Genomic DNA, 16,787 nt, shown 5'->3' with positions numbered 1-16,787 from the left:
TGTTATCTCCTCCTCAGTCATGTACTGCTCAGATCCCGGTCACGTGGAGCACTCCACCAGGTCTCTGTCCGACCCCAAACTCCTGGTGGGGACGACCATTCAGTACAGCTGCAACCCTGGCTTCATCCTGCAGGGCGGCGCCACCATTACCTGCTACGGCCGCGAGCCGGGGACGCCTGTGTGGACGTCTCGGCTCCCTCACTGTGTCTGTGAGTATCAGGAAGACAATAACTGCAGTAAACAATGCAAAAGGAGTTTTTACCCAGCAGGAAAAGCTAGAAGTTATTTTACCCTGTTGGGTGTGATGGTGTGTGTGTGTGTGTGTGTGTGTGTGTGTGTGTGTTTCCAGGGATATTAATGTTAGTGCGAGTGTTTGATATGCTAATTCAATGCTAATGCACCATACCAATCAGCCCTCAGCCACCTGGAGGAGGGGGCGGAGATTATCCATGAGTCATGTCACCTCAGCTGCAGCCTGTCAGATCTGTCAGTCGAGCTCTGACGTAAAACCTCTGATTTGTGCTGAAAAACTCAACAGGATCCTTTTTCTTCCTCTCTTCCTCCTCCCTCCGTGTAGCCGAGGAGTCTGTTTCCTGTGAAAACCCCGGCCTCCCTAACAACGGCTACCAGATCCTGTCCAAGAGGCTCTACCTGCCCGGAGAGTCGCTCACCTTCGTCTGTTATCAAGATTACGAGCTCATTGGAGAGGTTGCAATTAAATGCATCCTGGGAAGTCCGTCGTTTTGGAGCGGCCCACTTCCTCTCTGCAGGGGTGAGACTTAGTTTTTTAATGTGACGTATGTTTGGAATGAAACACTCCCTTTCTCTCTTTAAATTTGGATCTATGCATGAACACAATGTTTGTTAAAGACTTTTTGCCCCCTGCTTGTTGATACAGATTGATCACGCTCCAGTGCATGCTAATCACCGTTCACTAAAAAGCTCCCTCTATTACAGCAATTGTCCAATCATAGCTTAGCCTGCCAGGCCAGATTATGACATTAAAAACTCAATTTTGTAATGCACCTATTACGATAAGTGGTAATCGCAGGTTTGTTTTTGGACATCGGCCACAGAAATCATTTATAAACAACGTTAGCATGCTGAAAGAAAACATACCCACATGCCCTCGAAGGAGGCGGTCTCCATTCATGGCCTGCGTAGACGTTAAAGCCGAACTGAAATGGGACGGTCTGGTCCACAGAGGATTTCCTGTTTGCATCACCAGCTGTTCCTGCCATTACCCTTGCGTCACCAAATGCCGCTTCTGTTGCCTAGCAACGGGTAGCTATAGGGCTGAAACCAAAAACATTTACATTTTAATGTTTATTCCTCGCTCGCGTGAAAGTCCGACACTTTGTTTGAATTGGCGTACAATGCATCTCGGGATACGCTGGGCCGGGAAGGATGCACCCGATAGATCCTTTCACAGCCTGGGAAACAGAGGATGGATTGGGACAGCCTTCGAGGCGCTTCTGTGACGCAATCAGCCTTCAAATACGGCCTTCGAAGGCTGCAGCCCCTTGATTGGGACACAGCTTATGTATAACTACGTAGGTTCTCCGGTAGCAATCTATCTGATGACGATACATCCTCTGGGAGCGACAACCACATTTTGGGGGCTTCTGTTGTAGCCGGCGGTTAGCGACAAAAGACATCTGACCAAGACTTCCTTTCCCCGTGCTGCTCATTGTTTACAGTCTGACTTGCAGCTTAAAAAGCAACAGTGGAGGCTGGGGCCTGGGACGCGTCACTGCTGCTGCTTTCTGCCTATTTTTGCTCTTCACTGTTTTCCTGCTTAAAATCCTGGTGCACAATTCAACTAGCACTAACAACCAGAACTTACTAATGTTTTTCTTATCAATGGACAATGATTTTAAGGTGTTTTTTTATCTTGACATGTTTCGACTGCTGTCTTCCTGCAGTCTTCCTCAGAAGAGTCACGTGATGTTGCGGTGACGTGTCTTATCAGCTGTTGTTCATGCAGATTTGATCGACGATCACGCCCGCTGCTGTCCGACCGCTTCCTGAGAACAGCTTCCCAGGTGTGGGACAACATACATGCCCCCTCGTCCTGGTTCACCTTAAATCATTGTCTGTTGATAAGAAAAGTATGAATAAGTTATTTTTGGACAAGAAACCAGAACTCTTCCAGCCCCATGAAAGAAGCCATTTGCCTCCAGATTCTGCATTTATATGGAGATATCTGTAAGCAGAGGTTACCTACAGTAGTGGTATTTAGGGCCAATTATGTGAAGATAGGCAGGTTGCATCAAATTTGTCCCCAACAAGTGCATCCACTGTGTCGTAATTCCTCACTGTATGAAAGCTACTAGCAGATCTGTCCTGTTCTTTATCAGACTCGGGGAGGTTTAAACTCCAACGGCTCCAGCAAACACTCCCAGCAGACTGATTCAAAGGTCTGGCCCTGTGCAGCCTGAGTGTACCGATGAGTCTGGCTTTGTGACATGAAACAGTTTCTCCGTTCTGTCGATCTGATCTGCTGCTCCTCCTGCAGGAGGAGAAGTAAATATATTGTGAAGAGATGTTTTTTTACTTTGCTCCACTTTTAAACCTCAACCAAATCAGCACGTTGACATGAGCATCAGTCTCTGGAGTAACGAAGAACAAGTCAGGGGGGGTGCAGGTTTAGTGAACGGTCAGCTTAGAGCAGCCTGCACAGGAAGTGTGATGTCGATGTTTATATGCACTGACTGACAGAATGATGTCTTGCAGCCCTCCATGACTGCATTTACCCCCATGATTTGGAAGGTGAGTCTGACTCTGTGTGTGTGTGTGCTCTGATGCTGAAAAGAACACACAGTTTGATTTGTAGAACAAACCAAAGAATAAAAATCCTTCACCTCTCTGTGTCTCTGTGTCCGCTCCGCCTGAACCAGCAAACTCCTGCCTGCCAGCCTCATTCCCACTGTGTTTGTGTTGGTCCACCTGTTTGTACTCATTGTTTACCTGGAGTGTCCACCTGTGTTTGCTTAACCATACTTGACTGGGCATGCGGAGGTTTTATTTGTTCACCTGATTATATTACGCCTTTAATTAACCTTGTTGTATTCATTTGTTGTCTCTCAGTTGCCGAGGCAACGGCTGGCTCCACTCTGGATGGAGGGAACATAGCGCTGGCCATCTTCATCCTGGTTCTTCTGCTCTCTGTGCTGCTTGGAGGGGCTTATGTCTACGTCACACGGTAAGATCTATGGCTGCTCACCTTTACCTTTGCTGGACTCAAAATGCAAATCCTCCAAGGTCATTATATGGTAAAAAAAAAAGGATTAACTTAAGCACAACAACTGACAGAATAAGAACCTGACGCGGAGTTATCACCTGATCTCAAGGCCCAAATTTGAAGAACATCCTCTGTTAAAACGTATAAGATCTCCCTTATAACGTGCCCATGTCAACCGTCAGAGATCTTAACCGGCAGAGTAGCAGTTCCAGTTTTTGCAGCTCTTTAAGGACTTCTCATTAATGTTAGCCTAAAAGTTGAGCAGGACAATTTATTCTTGATCTTAAAAGCAGCATCTGACAAAACATCCCTAACTAAAGGTCCACATACTCTCAGCCTTCATTAGCAGTTTGAGCATAAAAGAAGTGTGAATATTTGAATAAATTAATTATACACAAGATAACAGCTAGTGCAGCTCACCTGGGCACAGGGACTGCTTGTTGTTCAGCCCATTATTCTGAGATCCCACCACAAGACCTTTTGCCACCCAAAAGCAGTCCTGTGTGTGTGTGTGTGTGTGTGTGTGTGTGGGTGGGTGGGTGGGTGTGTGTGTATGTGTGTGTGTGTGTGTGTGTGTGTGTGTGTGTGTGTGTGTGTGGAAAAGAGACACTTGGCAGCATGCTTTGGTAGCGAGCCCCAGCCAATTCAGCACCATGGACAGAGACAACAGTCACTGAACTCACTGCAGGGAGCATGGCTTCATGTTTCTTTCATTAATTTTTCACACCGTTGAGGTTTTAGAATAATGTTACATGCTTTCAGATAATAAGCTACAGGATGCGTCGTCTTTCAGATTCTCGGGTTTTTGGAATAATGACATCGCAGTCATGAGTTATTGTAGTTTAGTTGTTTGGGTCATTTCCTGTTTCCTGTTTCACCTTGTGTCTTGTGATGTTCCACCTCCTGCCTTTGTGTGTTTCCCTGATTGTTTGAATGTGGCTGTGTTTGAAGAGGCAAACCAGACTAGCAGCACGTAGTGATTTGATGTAGTACAAAATGTAGTATGTAGTATGCAAACAAAAGCAACATTTACAGTAAAAATACCAAGATGTCGTACTGATTCGCCAACTCCCGCCAAGCGCAGTATGTAGTATGCATACAGTATACAGTATGTAGTGTACGGTATACAGCAGGGGTCAACCCTGCTCCTGGAGGGCAGCCTTCCTGCATGTTTTAGGTTTCTCCGTACGCTCACTCTCTGGTGGTTCCCAACCTTTTTTCCTTGGGGCCCCTCCCTCCCGCTTGTATCTAAGACAGGCTGAGCCCCCCCGCCTGAACACACGTACACCAAAACAATAAGGTGATTCATTCCAAATCTTTATCTGCAAAAATCAACAACAATCAGCCGACAGATCGCAGAGGTGTGGCCTACGAAGTAGCTACTATATTTGAATGAGGACCAAAAATATATATTTTTAATAGTTGAACAAACTTTTGATTATCAAGTAAATGCTTTGTTATTGATTTTATTTTTATTTAACATGTGCAAATCTAATCTAATCTAAAAGCCTCGCACACCCCAAGCGATCTTTGGCGCCCCCCTAAGGGGGGCCCGGACCCCAGGTTGGGAACCACTGCTCACCTGATTAAAATGTTTTGCTCATTATCAATCCCTTGAGACGCTTCAGTTGGTTGATAAGGAGCAGATCATTCTAATCAGGTGAGTTAGAGTACGGAGAAACCTAAAACATGCAGGAAGGTAGCTCCCCAGGATTTACAGTATGTAGTATATACATAGTATGCCGTTTCGAACACAGCCTATGAGCCCTGCCCTTATTGTTTTCACCTGCCGCTTGATTGTCTCACCTGTGTCTGATTAGCCTCACCGTATTTACTCTTTGTCATCCCATGTCTCGGTGCTCCTCCTGTGTTTTTTCACCTGTGTTGTTGTCTTTAAGTTGGACAGCTGTCCTCTGAGCTGTATGCAAACATCAGCATGCTAACATGATGATGATGATGTTTCGCAGGTATAATGTTTACCTTGTTCCCCATCTAGGAATGTTTGTATCACAACTACTGCTAAAATAATACTTTGCCAGTTTTTCCTGAGAAAACGCTGAGATTTGTAGGATATCCATAAAAAGTCAGGCATGACATCATTGAATATCTCACTCTGGAACATCTTTTGAAAGTCTAATGACTGGATGGTGTCGTCCCTCGTTCTGCCCTTTAGGTGCAGATACCACTCCAACCTAAGGCTTCCTCTCATCTACCCCCACCCGTACCGACAGATCACTGTGGAGACAGAGTTTGACAACCCGCTCTATGAGACAGGAGGGGTGAGTGTCCACGGTATCTAAAGATTGAACAGTGCACTGAGAGCAGGGATTTATCGTGATGTCCATCTTACTGATCACTGGGGACGTACACGCTGCTGATAGAGCCTTCTGTCTCCTCTTCCATTTCCAGCAGGACACTCGTGAATATGAAGTATCGATATGAGAAGCTTCACAAAAGACATTTCTGAACCAAGACTGACCGCCCCGTCCAAACTCCTCATCCCCTCCTCCCTCCTTCTCCGCCCAGGAGGAGGCGTTGTAAATACAAACAGATGATGTCCAGCCCCTTCTGCCACGAGACGCAGTGATCGATCCCGTTCTCTCCTCCTTTGACCTGAGGGATCCCGAGGACATGATGATAAACAGGAGAGGAAACACGAGGCTGGAGAGGAGACAGAGGAGACAGTGTTACCGGGAGGTGATGGGAGATGGAGGACGGAGGGAGAAAGATCCAAAGATCATCTCAACATGGTGAGAAGAGAGGAGGTGTTGGGTATGAAATGTGAAAAAGGAGTAAAGGAGGGGAGAAGGGGACGGAGTAAGGGACAGGACACAGAACGAGGGCATTGAAGCACTTTTTTAAACATTTCTCTATTAAAAGAAAATCTGTTTGGCTGCACTCTCATCCGACACCACAGCTGTTCCCCTGTTATATTTGTGACGGACAAGCTGCTCAGAGAGCGTTTGCTGCCCCCAGCATTGTGAGACGTGCATTATTAAAGTGCACTCAGACATAAAGGGAAGCAGAGTTTCACCTCTTTCACCAACTCCAGCACTGCTGTAAGCTAGCAAAAGAGAAATCTACTGTGACTCTGTTACTCCCTTAAAGTTCTCCTTTTCTCTCCTCTCATGTCTTTACATTCATGGAGGAGATTCGTAAAGCCTCGAGCAGAGCGTGTCTTTGCTTCACCTCACGCCAATCTGGGCAAATATGCTCTCGTCTTTGCATCGGCTTTGGGTTTTAATCACTCTGCCTCCAACATTTGTTTTGTGTTCTGTCTGAACATCCATAAGAACTGGACTCAGTGATGAGCTGAAACAGTTGCTAACTTGTTAGAGTTTTTAACGCCTGACCCATGACTTATTCAGTCAGACACACGTTTGTAATAGTTTGAAATGTTTATCGCAGCAGCAGCACACAGCTTGTGTTTGGCGTCTCGGCTCCGACATCATCAGTCCTCACAGATTTATTTTACCTGCGGAAAATTGAGGAGTGATGACAGAATAAAACACTGCACATATGCAGAGCCTGACACTGTAGCTGTGAGGATCGTCTGGGTGTCGGCCTAGGCCCCCCTCGCCTTGTGGCCATTCCCCATGAGCACCTCGGCTGCATGCTGATAGTGCAGTACTGGTGCAGGGCAGGGGTGGCAATGACGGAGCAGAGGGAGACACCAGAGATCTTGCAGCTTAAATAGACGCCACATTGGGAGGACGTGTTTGTCAGGTGACTGTGGAGAATGATGAGAGAGAATGTCAGGTGTACATCAGTGCAGCTCGAGTTGTCTGCTTGAACTCTCTCGAAGGTGTCGCTCCATTATAGTCACACAAAGTTGCTAAAATACCTGTTAGTTTTATGAATTTAAACCTTCTTGGATATAAAATCCACAATGCAATGTCTCATTGTGGAAGTATAACGCTTTTTGGAGCGGCAATGGATTTTTGTTGCAGTACCGCGTGTGGCCACTGGGGCAGATTGGTAGTAAGGCAAAGTGGCATTGGGTATCAGTTCCATTAATACATCAGTGGTCTAAACACACAGATTACCACAGTGACAACAGTGTGTCTGTGTGAGTTCTTTGCAGGTGAAGTGATGGATGTTTGGATTTTGTTCACATTCACACTCGTGAGTTTCCACCTGTTGACACAAAATGACAGTAACAGGGAGGTGGCGATGGTCAGTGGCTCCCTTTTTTATTTCAAAGTGATTGTGACGCAGGACGTGAGCTGTCTCCTGTCCCTGAACTCCCTCCGGCCTGCAGTCACCGTCCAGGCTTTTTACCCCAGCCGGTCCAGCTCTGGCTTTAGCTGTAGTTAAGTGGTACTTAAACCTCTGACTTTCTGGCCGGTGCAGCACTGATGTCTTATTTCTCACATGTAGTTAGAGTGATGACAGTCCGGCCTCAGAGTCTCCGGGTCCGGACCGGCTGGGGATTAAAAAGGAAACTGATAAACATGCATTGTTGCAGATGTTGGAGGTGGCGATGTGAATAGTGTAGCTGTAGTTAAATGAGCGATCTTCGAGTGCAAGCTCAATCAACCCACCAGATGATGTATTTATTTTGATGTACTGTATATGTGATGTTTTATGCAGATTGATAAATGTACATTTTCATTATGAGAAGACAAATGTTCAAAGTTTCCCTAAATAACAGGTAAAACTTCAATAAAAAGAACAAAATACTTTCTAAATATGGAGGCTTTCTGTTCAATTATTTGGTGTGTATTTCTTTTCAGGTGTCTGTTCACCTTCATTATTTGATATCTATTGCAAAACCATATTTAAAACTGTCTCTTTCCAAGGTCTATATACATAAAAATGTTTTGCAACTGCTCCAGTAGATTTGTTCAGGCTGCAACATAATGCGTTCAGGATGATACGCCCAGAAAGGTCGTCACTAAAAGTTCTTGTTGTTTCACTGACAGGCTCAGATTGTTCTTCTAAGTGTGTGACAGCATTACAGAAAGGATCCCTCCAGAGATAGACCTTTTTGTTACAGAGGAAGATGATTGTTTTAACCACACACAGACGTTACATCGCTCACTGCAAACACACCAGACTCCATTAAAAAAAACTGTCAATTATCCCTGCAGAACATGTTGATGTTGATCTACCTCCACCCTGATTGGTTAGATTTTTTTGGGTAGTTATGTTTCACACAAATACTGTGTTGGATCTGAACTAACCATTTAACCAATCTAAGTCCCACAGTAACGCAAATATATCCAACCAATCAAGACAGCGGTCCACCAGAAGCCCCTGTGTTCTGAGAGGCAAAATTGTTGTTTTTGTCAATGGAGTCTGGTGGCTTTCAAAAGAGCAACAAAACAGCTGTTTCTGGTTAAAAAATAGATCCTCCTCTGGAACAAAAAGGTCTATCTCTGTAGGGATCCTTTCTGTGATGTTGTCAGAAGCTTAGAATAACAATCTGAGCCTGTCAGTGGAAACAACAAGAACTTTTAGTGGGCGCACTTCAATTTGCCGGATAAGTACAGAAAGATACATTGCAGCCATTACAGCCTGTCTCTCTGCTGCAGGCTGAAACAATCTACTGGAGCAATTCAAAAACTTTATGTACTTGTTTAGCTTTTAGACAGCAAAATGTGTAATAATAGGGCCCATAATTCCCCTTTAAAGTACAATTAAAGTCAGTTTCAGGGTAATGTATTTAGCCCAGACATTATAGGTCATACACAGGTGAGATTACATTAAAAGGTTCTCCTTTAAAATTTTGCTGATCATATATGCAGCCTTTATTGGTTTATGTTTCCATTTATCCTTTGAACAAAGCAATGTCTACATAACACAGTTATAATGTCCAAGAATTCTCATGAAATATGAAATGTGTTTTTGGTTTCTGTGTTAATCATCTCACAGCCCCTGCTGAGGGTTCTGCCCCCCGGGTCGGGAAGCACAGCTTTGGATCGTCAGCACTCCGACATCAGCACCATAAAAAGATTTAAATCTACTTAAAATTTATGAGAGGCCTCTTTGAAGTATCCCACTCACAGCGTCGGCTTTGGCTTCCATTCAGTTTGACGAGTAACTTTTTTCTGGACTGAACGCTGTTGTCTTGCAAATATATCCTGATGGGTGGGAGGCAAATCCTGCCCTGCAGCGTTTCCCCCACCGCCGGCCCATTTTAATGTCCTAATGATTCCTTCTGTTGCCATCCTGAATGCTAATAAGAAGATAATGCTTCCTGCCGCGATAGCAATTTCCAGAGGCCTTCCCGCTGCGGTTAATTCAACTGTTGAGAAGCTTTTAACCAGATGCTTGACGATGTTAGACACTCAGAGGGAGCTGAGTGCTGCCCACACAAGTTTAATGAACCGAAGGCTTCACAGAGCCAGAAATACATCACATTTATTTCTGCATTTAAGGCATTTAGTTGGTGCTATTATGAAGATATAATGGGTGCAGCAACACAAGGAGATCATTAATACCACAGCAGTGAACAGCATGGGTCAGAAAGACACCACAGAGGCAACAGATGCAGCAAATATTTGTCAGGAATCTTTATCAAAGTGATGCAGGTGGAAGGAGCATTGGATTTGGTTGTTTTCCACAGTTTTTTTAATTGAGCAATATTCAGTTATGTAATACAAGCTGTGAAGCATTAGTCAGCCTGTTACATTTCAGATATCAGTGGTAACAGACGTTCAAACTCTGCCCTGGATTACAGCACATTGCGTCAAAATCACATCCATTTATGGAGTCTTAACGCAGTCCAAACTGAACACACGCTCGTGTTTCACATCTCTTAAGAGACAGTTTGATGAACATTTCATAACATATCATTAAGTCCATTGTAAACATGGATAAACATCTATAAATAATCCAATGATAGTTCTCTCTACATCAGTGGGCACACTGCAAACAGGAAATGCTACCTCTTAATAAAATATGGCTACATGGAGATATTACAAAAATGCACAACCACTGTAGTTTTTTACCACTTAAACTGCTAAAGCTACAATGCCTCTCAGTTAAGAAGAATATTATGTTTGCAAACATGTTAAACAATCCCTCTGTAGTTGCATTTCTTCTTTTTTATAATGCAAGTGTGAAATATTTAAATATATATTTAAAAAACATTTCACCCTGGCCAGAGAATATGCACCTCAGCCAAATGATTGTGCAGGTGATTATCTGAAATCAAAAGACAAAGTAGAACCTCTCAATAGGAATCTCCCCAGTTAGTCATTTTTGCAGACGGTGCTATATCGGTTAATGACAGAATAGTAATGAAGCACTATAGGGTAAAAGGTTATAGGGTAAATTAAATCAATATGTTTCCTCCTGTGGGGAAAATGTTTCAAATATTGGGTCAGTTTATGAATAATTAATCAGATCCTTCTTGTTTGAACACATAGACATGGCCATGGAAGGTCACAGGGTCACCTGGATCAATATGATCTTTCCTCGTGTGGTTTTAAAAATGCAAACAGAAATTCACATGAACGGGGCAATTTGTTTACAAGATTAGCAAAGAAAAAAGTGCACTGATGGACACAGAGGTCATCACATTTAATGGCTCTTTAGTGAGACGTATTATTAGCTAAGCATCAGTGACATCACTCCATTCAGGGGTCATTCTCCAGACCATAATACTCGGTGAATAACCATGTTATAATACTATATATATTTAATATTTGATCTGTGGTGGTGCTTTAGGAAAACTGAAAGTATCACCTCTGTTATTATAATTCATTCTAAGAGAACCATGAATATTTAAAGCAATCCATCTAATAGTTGTTCATATATTTTGCTTGTGGTGGTGTAAGAGGAGAGGTCGGGAACTACCAAGTTATTTATGATCAATCCAGTGAGAACCATAAATGTCTTTACAATATTAAATGTCCATCCATTTGATGGTTCTTTTTAGTCTTCTGACTTACTGCCGTCACTAGAACTATTTAAATAGCGTGGCTGAAATATGAATTTCTAAAAACTAGAAAAAACTAGAGTATATTAGAATTTTATTTTCATTGCCTCATCCTTGCCATTGATAAAGGGATATTTGTTGATTACAAATATATATATTTTTTAATTCTAAGAGCACCATTTGGTATAAAAGGAAACCAGAAGCACTTTTTGTCATTCTTTATGATGTTATTGCAATCTGAGTCATTAAATTAAGCAATATTGACTGATTTTAAGCTCTATAAATAAAACTGATTTGCCAAGATTTGTTGTCACTGCTAAATTATAACATATAGTCATTCATTACTAGTTGATATTTCTAGCACCGTTTTGTTTTTCTGTCTAAGAAAGCCCATTTGAATTTTGATTCATCCCTCTAGCCTGTGTGTTTGATGGGAAGAGTTTGGAAACAGGCTGTATTTGAAAATAAAAAGGGCAAATCAGAACAGCAATAACAATATATATATTGTAGTTATTTTGGGATAATAAGAGCAGTAGTGGTAGTGCAAGAAGTATTAGTACTACAAATAATAGTTTGACATTCAGGATTTCTTGTTTGTTGTTATTACTGCGGACTGTTTCCTGTTTGCTAAAGGCGTCACATTAGCTGTATGTCATGTCTACATCCGCGCAGGCTGTGAAGGGTCTTTTTTTTTTACCCTCGCCGTCGTTTACAAACTTGGCTCTCCTATAAAAACTATTATTGTGCCTCTAATGAGGATGCTATTCTTAAAATAATCCAAATATGACTGTATAGAGTGATTTTACACAAATATATATTCGATAGTTCCACCGGGTTGGACAGCGGAGGGATATTTGACTGATTGTCTATAAAGATCGCTCCACTGCCCTTTGTTTGCTATAGTCCGTCTGGATCCGGAAGTTAGTGTTGCAAACACCGGTGGGAACCATTTGCCTGTAAGTAGTCCGAGTCTTTTCAACAGTTTAAACTGTACCTTAGGCACGCTTTTTTATATTCGCGTAGTTGTGTGAATGTTTGTTTTTATTGATTCATTTTCTTGTACTGGATAAATGTCTAGCTAGCTACAATTACGTCAGCTGTTTTGGTAGCTGACAATGCTAGCCGTGGCCTAAATCGAAAATGTCGTCAAGCCACATCCTTTAACGGTCACCTCGTTCAGTTAAGATTAAAATATTAACAATAATGATTGTAAGACAATATAAGGTAACTTATTGGTGTGATTAGCGACAAATTAAGGTCAAACGCCGCAAATTTTGAGCTGCATCCGGTTACCTTAGCAACGTTAGCTTCTTAGCTTCATCAGCTGTTGGCCTGTTTTGCCGGCGAACTCACAAAAGGAAACATCTGGTTTTAATTCCATTCTGCTTTAACAAGAAACGTTACCAGCTACTCGGTTCTTCTAGTACGCTGTGTGAGACGGGGTCTATTGTATTGTCACGAAGCTTTTAGTCGAAAATGGCGGTTGTTAACGAATTAAATTGCAACGTCGACCAACCGTTAACTACGCAGCGTAAATAATTTTCAGTAATAAATGTAAATGTATATCAAAACTATCTTTGTATTGAGGGACTGTAGCAAGTTTTTTGATAACTAATTAAACTGATTGATTAACCTGAAAGTGTTTTCTTAAAGCATTAATGCCAATATTATGTGGTTAAATCAACTTTTTTTCCTGATCTCTAAATGGATTATATCAGATTTATGTTGGGTTGTTCACGACTGACTAGTAAAATGATGGCTTTTAAACTAGTTTGAGTGACTGAATCTGTAGGTAGAAAATTGATTACAGACATGAGCAAACTCCTTAAGGGAGGAGCCCTTAACCGACATGGATTCAAATGTAGAGCATTTCAACCAAGATCATACTTGTAAGATGAATCTATTTTTTCTCCCAACAGTGTCAAGATGCAGATCTTTGTAAAGACCCTGACTGGAAAGACAATCACTTTGGAGGTTGAGCCGAGTGACACTATTGAAAATGTCAAGGCCAAGATCCAGGACAAAGAGGGCATCCCTCCCGACCAGCAGCGTCTGATCTTTGCCGGCAAGCAGCTGGAAGATGGCCGCACCCTCTCTGACTACAACATCCAGAAGGAGTCCACCCTCCACCTTGTGCTCCGTCTCAGAGGAGGTATGCAGATCTTTGTGAAGACCCTGACTGGCAAGACCATTACCCTGGAGGTGGAGCCCAGCGACACCATTGAGAACGTTAAGGCCAAAATCCAGGACAAAGAAGGCATCCCTCCTGACCAGCAGCGTCTGATCTTTGCCGGCAAGCAGTTGGAAGATGGCCGCACCCTCTCCGACTACAACATCCAGAAAGAATCCACTCTTCACCTGGTGCTGCGTCTGAGGGGAGGAATGCAGATCTTCGTGAAGACCCTGACTGGAAAGACCATCACCCTGGAGGTGGAGCCCAGTGACACCATTGAAAATGTCAAGGCCAAGATCCAGGATAAGGAAGGCATCCCTCCCGACCAGCAGCGTCTTATCTTTGCAGGCAAGCAGCTGGAAGATGGCCGCACCCTCTCTGACTACAACATCCAGAAGGAGTCCACCCTCCATCTTGTGCTGCGTCTGAGAGGAGGAAACTAAGCGGCCTCTGCCTAAAGCCACCATTTTTTCCAATGCTGCAACAGCTCCTTGTGATCCAGCGGTCATTCCTTTTTTTTAAGTTTCAATAAAGGTTGAGCATTCCTGAATTTTGCTTTCAGTGACTTTTCTTTTTTCCATTTCACTTCACGTGTTGCTGCTTTGGCTTCCAAATCTTGATTTGAGGTCAGTTCCGTGTGTTCGGTAATAGAAAATACAAAACAGAGTAAGATTATAAAATCAGACGTTTCTGTGTGTTCAACATGCATAAACGTTTTTTCATGGTTTTTAAGTTATCAATTTGGCCGTTAAGCTGAACTGTTTTGACCTCTTGATCAGAGCCTCTATGTGCTTCTTGTAACAGATGTTGATCACAACTAATAAAGATGGCTTGTCACTGTCAACTGGTGGGTTTTTTTTTTAGATTCAGACAAATGTTTTAACAAAGTAATTCTTTAGTATTTAAACCAATTCTGATGCCTTGTTGGGTTAAAACAATAAGGTTAAATTGTGCTTTTTTTTAACATTTTGTACCCATAGGATTTGAGTGTGAGTGTTTACTAACTACTCACCACCAGAGACCAGCTTAACTAATATTACAACATGAAACCGGTGTGTAATAAGACATTTTAACATCTACCAGTAATGTAAGTAACTTAAATCTTTTAACCTAGTTTAAGTATAATAGGAAAGAAATAACTTCAGTATTAAAAGAAGTAAAATGTGATGTCTTATAATTAAACATTATCACGCATGTGTAAGCAGGATATTACTACAATTACAATTGGACCCCCTGCAGTTCGCCGACAGAGCCAACAGGTCTGTAGACGATGCCGTCCATATGGCCCTCGACTTTATTCTCCAGCATCTGGACTCAGCAGGAACCTATGCCAAGATCCTGTTTGTGGATTTCAGCTCTGCCTTCAACACGATCATCCCAGCTGAATGTGCCCGACTCCACCTGCAGGTGGATCACAGACTTCCTGTCTGACAGGAGGCAGCACATGAAGCTGGGGAAATGCGTCTCTGACTCCAGGAACCAGCAGCACTGGGTCCCCTCAAGGCTGCACTCTTTCCCCTCTGCTCTTCTCCCTTTACACCAACAGCTGCACCTCCAGTCATCAGTCCGTCAAGCTCCTAAAGTTTGCGGATAAGACACCATTGCACTGCTCAATATCCTGCACATTTGTACAGTTTTTCATCACACATGTTGTAAATATTTTGTATTATACGTATTGCTTTTTATATTTGTATCCTTATTGCCTATTTTTTAATTATATTCTATTTTCTTATTTTTATTCTAGTTCTGTGTTAATTGTTCTGCACCAAAATCACAGAAATTCCTTGTACGTGCAAACCTACTTGGCAATAAACCCTGACTCTGATTCTGAGATATGGGTGAGGTGGACCTCATTTTGAACCTTTTGGCATAGGAATGCAAGTAATCTGCTGATTATAACCGTATAAAAGTTAGCAATTAGTTTTTGTTAGTTGACTTATTCTCTCAGTTGAACTGCATTTCATAAACTAAATTATATCTATTGTGTGCAAAAACCTTTATAATAAAGCTGTCGGATAACACCAATATTTTCCCAGAGGAAAATTATTATAAGGTAGTGACGTAAAGAAAACATAAGTGGAGGAAGATTTAATATTTCTAAGTTTGCATTTCGAAAAATAAAGTAGAAATGTTAAAATTTAATGGAAATGTCGAGAATATAGTTAAAATATCTTCCCCTTCATTGATTTGCGTAATGACGTCATAGTTACGCAAGCGATAATGACCGTTGACCTTCGCGACTTTTTCTCTATGCCTTTTCTGAAATTTAAAGTTAGTAAGTTTTTTATCAGTATCCTATTATTATTGTGTGTGATGACATAAAAATACAATGGTTTGAAAGTTTCTTGTCAAGAGTCACAACAAGTGACGAATCATTCAGTGAATACAATAATTTCGTGTGAATCAGCCGATTATGAACCACTACTGTTGTGATTGATAATATCGGCAACGGTCATGGACCGTTAATTGCAGCAATGAAGATGCTAATATGGTAGAGACATATTGCATCTGATGGAGGACAACGAGGACGATGAGTTGGATGAAGAAGAGGACTGTCTGACCGAGCTGCGGCGTTGAGAGCTAAAAGTAAGCTACTATTGTTTAGCTGTGTTGTGTGCCTCGGGCTCACGTTAGCTTCTGTTGCTGGTACGCTGCTAGCTAGCATGAGTTCTCTTCTGTATGGTACAATGACTCTGCTGCTCTGCCGTATTTAACTCTGTGTCCTTATTCGTCACTTTTGCAATCCACAGACGCTCTTTGTGCTAAGTTACATGTTTGTGATGGCTGTATATGCATTGATTTGTGCAATTGTATTATACGGAATTAATTTTGCTTGCTTTGTAGATTTAGTAACGCGCATTTCAATTCTATACCCGGGATAAATTAACCTCGTTTTCTGTAGTCATATACTTCGTTATAGTTTGTTTTGCAAAAATCTTTAGCCTGCTGCAAACAATCCAGCCCCCATAACTCCCCCAATCACCTGGCGGTCTGTAGTAGTTAAAAACGGCATGGAAAGACTGATGTAAATTTAAAGTACCTGACATTTGTACTTAAATACAACACCTGAGTAAATCTGCTCTTAGTTAAAGAGTGACCAACAATCCAGTCTGAACAAAACAAACTAACACAAACAAACTTTAAATGCTGTTTTTATTACATTTTCAGGGCTTTACATCCATTATGCACACAAACAATGGTGCATGTCACTTCTCTCTCTACCTTTCTTTAAATGCACAAGGAAAAAACAAATCATGATCAATAACACTACCTAACACAGGTTCAGAGGGGGTTCATGCAATTAGTGTTATTAATATTATGAACACATTTTGGTTGTTTCTTTGCAGCTAGTTGTGGAAACTACAGGAGGCTGGTTTCTGACCTGAGAGCTGAGAGAGGTTCAGGGTGGGTAGTTGTATAATTCATGGGCATTATATCTTATAAAAATCCTATTAATACATGTAAAAGAGCCGTTAATGTAT

General features: G+C 42.1%; 2 protein-coding genes across 2 annotated transcripts in view; both read left to right on the top strand.

Moving 5' to 3' along the window:
• Positions 1-7,935, top strand: part of LOC138601925 (seizure 6-like protein) — a 64,380-nt gene extending 56,445 nt beyond the window's left edge. The window contains exons 12-17 of the mRNA XM_069673240.1: positions 18-209; positions 578-772; positions 2,737-2,772; positions 3,091-3,205; positions 5,418-5,523; positions 5,654-7,935. Of these exons, the coding sequence (XP_069529341.1) occupies positions 18-209; positions 578-772; positions 2,737-2,772; positions 3,091-3,205; positions 5,418-5,523; positions 5,654-5,686 (677 nt within the window). The 3' untranslated portion in view covers positions 5,687-7,935. The remainder of the gene's footprint in view (positions 1-17; positions 210-577; positions 773-2,736; positions 2,773-3,090; positions 3,206-5,417; positions 5,524-5,653) is intronic.
• A 4,048-nt stretch (positions 7,936-11,983) lies between these two features.
• LOC138601802 (polyubiquitin-B) lies at positions 11,984-14,149 on the top strand. The gene is made up of 2 exons (XM_069673030.1): positions 11,984-12,088; positions 13,052-14,149. The coding sequence occupies exon 2, from the start codon at positions 13,059-13,061 to the stop codon at positions 13,746-13,748; it is 690 nt and encodes a 229-aa protein (XP_069529131.1). The 5' UTR covers positions 11,984-12,088; positions 13,052-13,058; the 3' UTR covers positions 13,749-14,149.
• Positions 14,150-16,787: the final 2,638 nt, after the last annotated feature.

The sequence above is a fragment of the Semicossyphus pulcher genome, unplaced genomic scaffold (assembly GCF_022749685.1).
Source record: "Semicossyphus pulcher isolate SPU_LCO1_2020_fin unplaced genomic scaffold, fSemPul1.0.p SCAF_22, whole genome shotgun sequence".
In the NCBI taxonomy this organism is placed as follows: domain Eukaryota; kingdom Metazoa; phylum Chordata; class Actinopteri; order Labriformes; family Labridae; genus Semicossyphus; species Semicossyphus pulcher.
Note: the sequence above shows the minus strand (reverse complement) of the source record. Positions and strands in the feature narration are given on the sequence as shown.